General features: G+C 37.2%; 1 protein-coding gene across 2 annotated transcripts; it reads left to right on the plus strand.

The window, feature by feature from the left end:
* Positions 1–440: 440 nt before the first annotated feature.
* LOC137743342 (Saccharopine dehydrogenase) lies at positions 441–6,959 on the plus strand. 2 transcript variants are annotated; one of them, XM_088680582.1, is made up of 14 exons: positions 441–716; positions 1,384–1,481; positions 2,523–2,599; positions 2,693–2,819; positions 3,330–3,393; positions 4,079–4,176; positions 4,411–4,495; positions 5,388–5,511; positions 5,727–5,828; positions 5,955–6,019; positions 6,138–6,219; positions 6,305–6,384; positions 6,494–6,602; positions 6,730–6,959. In XM_088680582.1, exons 1-13 carry the CDS (start codon positions 484–486, stop codon positions 6,549–6,551), a joined length of 1,293 nt encoding a protein of 430 aa, XP_088536708.1. In that variant the 5' UTR covers positions 441–483; the 3' UTR covers positions 6,552–6,602; positions 6,730–6,959. The 2 variants fall into 2 exon arrangements, with proteins under 2 accessions (XP_088536708.1, XP_068339320.2); XM_068483219.2 differs by having other exon boundaries at positions 442–716; positions 2,517–2,599.
* Positions 6,960–9,349: the final 2,390 nt, after the last annotated feature.

Consider the following 9,349-nt stretch of genomic DNA (forward strand, 5'->3'; position numbering starts at 1 on the left):
GAAGAGCAGGAGAGACTTTACCGCCATGTAGCATCACATGTCAAGAATATAATGATATATGCTATAGTTAATTTACGTGTCTTTATGTTATTGGCATAGGACACAACCGTGACAGCTAAACATACAAATTGTTCTTGAGAGCAGAGGCGGTATTACTGTAGATAAACTTTTTAGTGTGCCGAACACACATGCCGGTACACTAAGAAGCATAATACAACGATGAATTTTTCTTTTTTCTAAGTTTTCAATCAATTATATTATTATATTTAGCATTCTTGATCATGTTCCGGCACATTAATAAATCATGTAACCGTGGCCACCAAATTGCCACAAATATTAGGCATACAAAGTGCCGCATCATAAAAGATGTTAGACGCACAAAGTGCCACGTCATCAGAAACGAAAAAGCGAAAAAAAAAAAAAAAAAAAAAATACTGATAGGATATTACGGTTGGTGAGGAAGGGATAGAGCAGGGAGGAGTTATGGCGGGAGCTTCAGTGCATATGCAGCATTTGAACAGCAGAGTCGGTGTTACTATGGCCACCGCGACTACTCCTACAGACACCCAAATCGGGACTCGGGTTCAACTCCCAGAGAAGACCCGCAATTCTCGGGTGTTGGTGCTCGGCGGAACGGGTCGGGTCGGAGGCTCCACTGCCATTGCCCTCTCCAAGCTATGCCCCGACCTCCAAATTGTCGTCGGCGGTCGAAACAGGTAATGAAATTTACCATTATGCCCAACACGTACTCACTGTTTGGTTGCCGAGAAAAAAAAAAGGGAAATGAAGAGAAAATGTTACTCCTTTGGGTTCTGTTAGAGGTGAAATTTTCTATTGGCTGGTAGAATTAGAAATGCAAGGAAATTTGGGATTGAATTATTGTAAAATTTATGTTTTTTGAACAAGAATTGTGTCACTGTCTAAATCTGCACTCCAAATTTATAAAAACGCGGGGGAATTTGTAAAAAGAGGAGTGCATGATGAAATTTTTGGAGTGCGAATAACGGTACTCAAATAATTAATTAACTTGTTAAGAAGGCTTCCCTGTCCTGCATTGCCTTATCTAGACCTGGTTAGAATAACAAAGTTTTCCCGTCCAAGCGTCGAGAACCTTAGTAACTCTAATTCTAATGGTGCACAAGCAGTAAATGTCCGTTATCAATTTCTAGATGACATAAAGTTAAACAAAATGAATAGGCAGGTAAAATGCATAGCGGAGAAGATAAACCCGATAAAGAGCAGGACTTGGTGCATTTTGATAATGTTGCAGTGGTCTTGAAAATGCATTACCTTTTAGCATCTTCTTGAGTTCTTTCTCATGTGTGATTACGAACGTTTGCTTTTTGAGATGCTAAAGTTTGCTGGAATTGGGTTCCATTACAGGGAAAAAGGTGTTAATATGGTAGCTACACTTGGGAGAAACTCAGAGTTCTCAGAAGTAGACATTAACAATGTAAAATCATTGGAAGCAGCTCTGAAAGGTGATCGATTCTTCTACTTTCTTTTCAACATTTATTGTCCGTGAATTTAAGTTTCAGTATGCTGCTACCCCTACTGGGGTATTGAATGGCTTCACCAAAAAGTTTCGGTATTATACTTGACTGATTCGTTACGTATCATGTAGGGAATATTAAGTGTTGGAGATGTGTATACCATATATATTCTTATGTTTAAGTAAGTATTTCTTTTAGATTTTATTGTCTTCTTAATATGATCCAGTTTGACTCAACAGTTCATACCAATAATTATTTATTCCTTTCTAATGTAGGAATAACTAACTAATCCGATTTCATATGAAAACTTTTAGATTGTCTGTCATAGTCTGTGTATCATGATGAAACCTGTCTTTGGGCCTAGTTTAAAGAAAAAATGATAAACGGACAAATATGTAATTTCTTACTTATACATACTTGACCTCAGTAATTATTTTTTGTTTTGCTTCTTGGTTTAAGACTAAGTCATTGAACATGAATGTAGGGACAAGCGTCCCAAAAAAGAAAGTTTGGAACAAAAGGAAACATCATTTATCTCACCAGTTCCACTTTTTGCTTTTCACTTAACCAATGCTTCTGTAATACTGAACAGCTATGCAATGACATCTGGGATTTCATGTCTTTCTGTTACAATCCTTTCATATTTTATTAACTCAATTTTCAAAATGTGCTGACATGCTCTTCATCCTCACTGGCCTTTTCTATTTTCACTACAGGCCATAATTGTCACATCTCACAATTTTATTTGTGTGTAAGTAGAACAGGCAGATTTTTAACACTGCATTGTTTGTTTCTATTTCATACTGGAAATTGAGAGAAACCCGGAATTTCATTTTATTGGTTTACCCTTTCTGATATAATGGGGATCATAATTGATATGCATGCAGAAGCATGTAATCCTAGTGTGGGTTTCATAATATTGTATCCAATTTCATTTGAGCAAGTAGCTTCATCTTGTCCTTAAAGTGCAGTTATGAAATTTCATAACAGTGCATAAATATTCATTACGACTTCTCTCTGTAGATGTAGATCTCGTAGTTCATGCTGCAGGGCCATTTCAACAAGCAGAGAAGTGCACTGTATTGGAAGCTGCCTTAGAGACAAAGGTTAGTGAGTGAGTGTGTGTATCTTCGATAATGTATCTTATAAGTTTACTAAAAAGTTGTATGACTTTGGTAATGTCTTTCATCTCCCTACAGACAGCCTACGTTGATGTTTGTGATGACACAGCCTATTCACAACGTGCAAAATCCTTCAAGAACAGCGCTATAGCTGCAAATATTCCGGCTATAACAACTGGTGGAATTTATCCAGGAGTGAGCAATGGTCTATCATCAGCACATTTTGTTCTGTAATCCACAAGTTTGGTGGTACACTTTGCTTGTGCATATATTTGATCTGTGTTCAAACAAAAATTTTGCTTGTCCAAGATAAACTCAAATACCAGGCTCTTTTTTATAGGGCCCGTAGCAAGATACGTTACTCTCTTTCTGTAGACCTACATGCACGAGCTGAGAAACCCCAAGTACCTATGGTTTTTTGAGTTCATATGAGTTGTACCTTACATGTATAATATAACAGTGAAACCTCATGATGTGTTATCTTACTTTTGAGTTTGTTGATGTGAGTTTTGGAATATTTCGAGGACTACGATACATGATGCCTAGGGTTTTGTTCCACCAAAAACATAAAGCAATTTGTAAGCACGCCAATGGAAAACCATTGGAGTAGTCATAGATTAGAGTTGTGATCAGATGATATTCTTGTGTTAAAAACTGAATCATAGTGACCATTTGTTTTTACTTCGATGCTGACTCCTATTTGTTATAATGGCAGTGATGGCTGCAGAACTAGTTCGTGCAGCTAGAAGTGAAAGCAAAGGCACACCCGAAAGGCTAAGGTAAACCATTCCCAGTACCTTCATAATTTAAGTCCAATCAATTGGCATCGAATTGGATTTTTTCTTGCTAGTATAGATTCTTTATGTAGTTCAAATGGTGCCTTCTACTTACATTGTCTTTCATATTAGTTCGAAATAAATCTTTCCTTGGCCACACGTCTCAAGCTGCAACTCTAATTATAAGAACACATAAACTTTAACCAAAATTATAATTAATAATCTATACCCAATGTGTTGTGGAGCTTTCGGCCGTGAGAGGGGAGTGTCTTTTGGCTTCCTTGGGGCGCTGGGAAGCTTAGCTTGCTTTAGCTGCCATGTGATGATTCAAGTTCATGGTAGGCATAGGGTCTGGGCAAAGCAGTAGCGAAGCTCAGGTGGTGATGCAAGTGCGTGGTGAGCGTAGTAGCCCCCTTGGGCACGTTCCTTGTATAACCAAGCGAAGAGCTAGTGAGGGCCAGAATGGAATATATGGGATCAACATTTGCCTCAACTGGCCTCTCATGTCTTTGTTATTTGTATTCAATTTTTATCAAACTTGAAATTGCATGCTTTGGTTAGGAGTTTGTTCAGATACTTCTTGATTGAAGTGAACATATTGATCTAATGCATAGTCACACATATCATAACATGGAGTATTCGTAGTTTTTACTATGCCTAACAAATTATTGCAAATTCCTCGTATCAGATTCTATTACTACACAGCAGGAACTGGCGGCGCTGGTCCAACTATCTTAGCCACTAGCTTTTTGCTTCTGGGAGAGGAGGTTGTTGCATTTAATAAAGGTTAGTTTCAATAGTGTTCTACAATTTCTTTTAGGAATTGTTATTAGCACTCCAAAAATCTCATTTGGCACTCCAAACTTTCTATAATTAGAAAGAAAAATACACTTGTGAGGAGTGTAGAATGAGATTTTTGGAGTGCTAATAACAATTCCCTTTCTTTTCCCCCCTTTCTATTTGTGCTTCTTTTGAATTCCGTATATCATGCCTAACTGTGATAACGGACTTCTCGACCAGGAGAAAAGATCAAACTAAAGCCATATAGTGGAATGCTGGAGATTGACTTTGGAAAAGGCATTGGAAAGAAAGATGTTTATCTGTTGTAAGTTCTGGGAGAAAGATATTGATGTTAAACGAGCTGCAATTTTATGCATGAGTTTGGAGTCACCAAACCATATGATCAATAAATTATACACACAAGAAAGCTGTAGTACTAAGATTACCAACAATTCGGTTAGTATGTAAGGTGATGCCAACGGATTTGGATCCTCTCCTGAGTAGAGGGTCCGAATCCTGCTGACCAAGCAACACGGACTGTTGGATCAAAATCCAATGGCTACAAACAGGGGGCCCTCTAAAGTTATAATAATTGTAGCCATTGGATTTTGATCCAACGGACCGTGTTGCTTGGTCAGCAGGATTCGGACCCTCTGCTCAGGAGAGGATCCAAATCCAGAAACAAGTCTCATATAGTAGTATACACCACTCACCCACATTTTTCCGAAAGGGTGGGAAATCCCATTTGAGACTTGTTGATCAATTCTGGTGTCAGTTTCTTTCTTGTTGTCATTGTAATATTACAATCACCATCTTAACACCTCCCTTTCAGCACAAACGCACTGAAATGGATGATAATCTGCTGGAACTGATAAAATACCCTACTGGAATTCACAAAAGATGGTTAACAAGATTGAAGAAGTTTCATCCAACATGTTTCTTTAATTTTATCTTCTGGTCGTTGGAAGAAATAGAAACATATGTATGTTTTATGTACCGTAATAGTCTGATGGGGCCACAGAGTAGTTGATAGATTGCAGAATAGCTCTTAGAATGCACAGTGTTTTGTCCTTGAGATGTTTTTGCATCGGAGTGGGGTTTATTTTTCTTCTTTTCAAGCTTGGTAATTTCTCTTCAGATGAACCAGTTGGTTTCTGTCTAAATGCTCAATTTGGTTCGATTACTATGAGGGTTGATGAACAATTTCTTATTTTCAGGAATCTACCGGAGGTAAGAAGTACTCATGAGGTCCTAGGAGTACCTACTGTCAGTGCTCGATTTGGAACTTCACCCTTCTTTTGGAATTGGGGAATGGCAATCATGACTAGTCTTCTTCCACCGGTACACTATGACTTTAGTATTGCATGCATGTGCTCTGATTATTTAGACTGAAACTGTAGCCTTGGCGTTTGAAATTTTCACCGCTATTATAAGAAATGAGATTAGATGATGATTAAGTAACATGCTTTAACAAAATGACCCTGCATTAATTTTGAGTAACTAAATGTTCTTTTAGCTCCTATAATAAGCCTAAGTAATATAGATAAACTTTGCAGGAGCTATTGAGAGACAGAAGCAAAGTCCAACAGATGGTTGAACTGTTTGACCCCGTTGTCCGACAAGTTGATTCTTTTGCTGGGGAGCGTGTATCAATGAGGGTGAGACAATTGGATGAGGGGAAGAATTATAATTCACACGATCTTTGTCATTGCAATTCACATTTCTTTTTCCTTTTTCTGTTTTGTTTTTTTTTTTCTGGGTTTGTGGTGTGTTGGGGATGACAGGTTGATTTGGAGTGCTCTGATGGGCGCAATACAGTTGGTATATTCAGTCACAAGAGACTCTCTGTGTAAGTTTTGAACCATCCATAGGTCTATTTAATTTCCTTTCCAAAACTGATCAGGAACCCCATTTTTTCAACATCTGTAAACGTAACAAGGTAGTTGATGTTAGAATTTGTGTTCCAGATCTGTGGGATATGCAGCAGCTGCATTTGTTATGGCAATTCTTGAGGGAAGCACAAAGCCTGGGGTTTGGTTTCCGGAGGAGGTATGTACAAGGGATGAGTAATTTACAAACCTAAAAGCTATACTTTGATGCAATAAGCCTCTTATCAAAGTCTCCCTGTATATAGAATGAAGGCATTGCAATTGAGGCAAGGGAACTCCTCCTCGAGCGTGCTGCGCAAGGAACATTCAATTTCGTAATGAACAAGTAAAATATCCGATCCCTTCCTTCTTATATATATGTTCACACATGCCTGTGACGAAAATAGATATGTGCATAAAGTTTGTGTATGACATAACTGGTTGCTTCTCAACAGGCCATCATGGATGGTGGAAACAAACCCAAAAGAGTTAGGGTTGGGAATATACGTGTAATACTCAAACGAAGTCAAACTAGAAGTTCAAATTCTTCACCATGTTGCCGAGGTAGGCGTATTAATCGTGTATATGTATATATGTACTGATACGGCGCGTAAGTCTTTGGTCATTACCAAGTAGTTCTTTAGCCATTGTCAAATTAATCGTTCTTTTTTCTTCTTCATATTTGTCGCAGTTGCGAGGCTTCCCCGTCTGGCAGGACAAAGGGGTCGTTAAATTAAACAAATTTTTGGAGATAAATATGAATATTTTCCCCTACATATATAGCAGTATTCTTCAGTAAAGGAAACAAGTGGAATATAATTTACATCGTATGTGTATTATACTTATTTCAATGTTGTGAAATAAGCAGCTAGAACTCTAATAAATTGCACCGTTTGAAAAATAAAACTTCCTTTCATGCCAGTGTGCCACCCTATAAATACTACGAAAGAAACAACCAAGAAGGAAGAGTTTCGGAAATGAATATCAATATCAATTTCGGAATCGGAATTTTGGAATTTTATTAACGATTATTTATTGTCTGAACATCACAATCAGAACTGTTCATTCTCTTTATTATTATTTAAAGATAATATATGCAAAAAAATTAAAAACATTCGATTTGGAGGTTGTTTAGTTATCCATACGTGTTAAATCAATCAATGGAGTAACATTCTCAAGATGGATTGTTCATTTATTTTATGCATATAAATGACTAAAAGATCTTTAAATTGGTTTGATAAGCCTAAAATTCCAACGTAAACAAAACAACAAAACTGGAAACTAAACATTTAATGTTTCCCTTAATTGGCTTTAACCTTTCTTTGGACAACCCAAAATAATTCGATAATCTTCTAACACTTGCTCGTTTTAGTGATGACATGAGTTTCATGAATGCAAAATAAGTCACGGAAGGCAAACTACAACGTTCTAGTATGACATTTTTCGTTTCTAAATTAAAAGATGTATGATTAGCTGTCAATTTTATTAACACAAATACTTGCCCCAAATTCTTAAACATAATGATAAGTAGGACTTACAATTTAATACCTATATAACTAAATCCTATATCAAATTGATAACTGTTATAAATATGTCAAAATTAGAGAGATAACCTTTACTAGTGACAAGAGGGAAGCAGGTGTAAAGTATTACACTGTAACTATAGCACAAGAGGATGACAAATAAAAGAGGTAGGAATAGATACCGATGTTATTGATCTTTCCTTTCTTACTCTATGTTTTGATTGCAGTCGAGTGCTCTATTTATAGAGCAACTTGCATTATTACATTTTGAAATTTATATCACATGACTTTGAAAATACGATCCTTTTGTTTCCAAAGTCTACATCACATTTGTGGGTATTGAAAAATCTGTGTGTGGGCATTCATAACAATGCCAATGTTTTCAACACTCCCCCTTGGATGCCCACATATCAATATCAGTTGCCTCGTTAAAACCTTGCTTGGAAAAACCCAGTGGGAAAAAACCATAGCGAAGGAAGAGTACAACTTTATTTGGATTGTTGATATAGTGTTAAATATGCTTATGTTGCCTCATTAAAATCTTCATAGGAAAAACCCAGTGGGAAAAATCCTAATCGAAGGAAAAAGAGTACAACATGCATGTATCATGGATGCTCCTCTTGATATGTATCTCCCCCTGATTCCGCATTCTCCAAATTTAGCTGTTTGGTAAGTCGACGTAATCCGATACTTTGCACTATCTTCTGAAACGTGCACTTTGGTAGAGATTTGGTGAACAAATCTGCCAGATTTTCATTGGAACAGATTTGTTTGACTTCAATAACTTTAGCCTTCTGAAGCTCATGTGCATTGAAAAACTTTGGAGATATGTGTTTAGTCTTATCGCCCTTGATGAATCATTCCTTCATTTGGGCAACAAGGCTGCATTATCTTCATGAATGACAGTTGGAGTGTCTGTCTTTGAAGGTAGACCACATGAATTCCAAATATGATGAATCATTGATCTTAACCAAGAACACTCACGACTTGCTTCATGTAAAGCAAGTATTTCTGAATGATTTGAAGATGTAGCAACTAATGTTTGCTTTGTTGAGCGCCATGAGATTGCTGTATCTCCATTCTTGAACGCATATCCAGTTTGTGAGCGGGCTTTATGCGGATCAGAGAGAAAACCAGCATCTGCATATTCAACAAGGATCTGGTCATTTGTGGATTTCTTTGAGTAGAAGAGACCCATGTCTGTTGTCCCACGAAGGCATCGCAATACATCTTTGACTCCTTTCCAATGATGAATTGTTGGAGTAGAGCTATACCTTGCTAACAAGTTGACTAAAAAAGCTAAATCTGGTCTAGTACACTATGCTAAATACAATAAAGCACCTATTGCACTCAAATATGGTACTTTTGGACCAAGGACCAGTTCATCATCTTCTTTTGGACGGAATGGATCTTTCTGAATGTCCAAAGAACGAATGACCATTGGCGTGCTGAATGGATAAGCCTTGTCCATACCAAATTGTTTCAGGATTTTTTCAATGTAAACTGATTAGTGGACCAAAATTCCACTAGCACAATGCTTGATATGCAGGCCGAGCCAAAATTTTGTTTTTCTAAGGTCTTTCATTTCAAATTCATTTTTCAGATATTTAGCAGTTTCATTGAGTTCTTCAGGGGTTCCAACTAGGTTCATATCATCGACATATACTGCCACTATAGCAAATCCAGAGTTGGATTTCTTAATGAACACACAAGGGTAAATGACATTGTTGATATACCCTTCTTTGGTCAAATACTCACTGAGACGATTATACCATATTCTTCCAGATT

The sequence above is a fragment of the Pyrus communis genome, chromosome 11 (genome assembly GCF_041283825.1).
Source record: "Pyrus communis isolate YQ-2024b chromosome 11, ASM4128382v1, whole genome shotgun sequence".
Taxonomy (NCBI): domain Eukaryota; kingdom Viridiplantae; phylum Streptophyta; class Magnoliopsida; order Rosales; family Rosaceae; genus Pyrus; species Pyrus communis.

Coding starts and splice junctions, on each gene's coding strand:
- LOC137743342 (XM_068483219.2), top strand. CDS start 484: ATGGCGGGAGCTTCAGTGCATATGCAGCATTTGAACAGCAGAGTCGGT. Junction 717..1,383: donor GTCGTCGGCGGTCGAAACAG/GTAATGAAATTT, acceptor GTTCCATTACAG/GGAAAAAGGTGTTAATATGG. Junction 5,829..5,954: donor GGGAGCGTGTATCAATGAGG/GTGAGACAATTG, acceptor TGGGGATGACAG/GTTGATTTGGAGTGCTCTGA.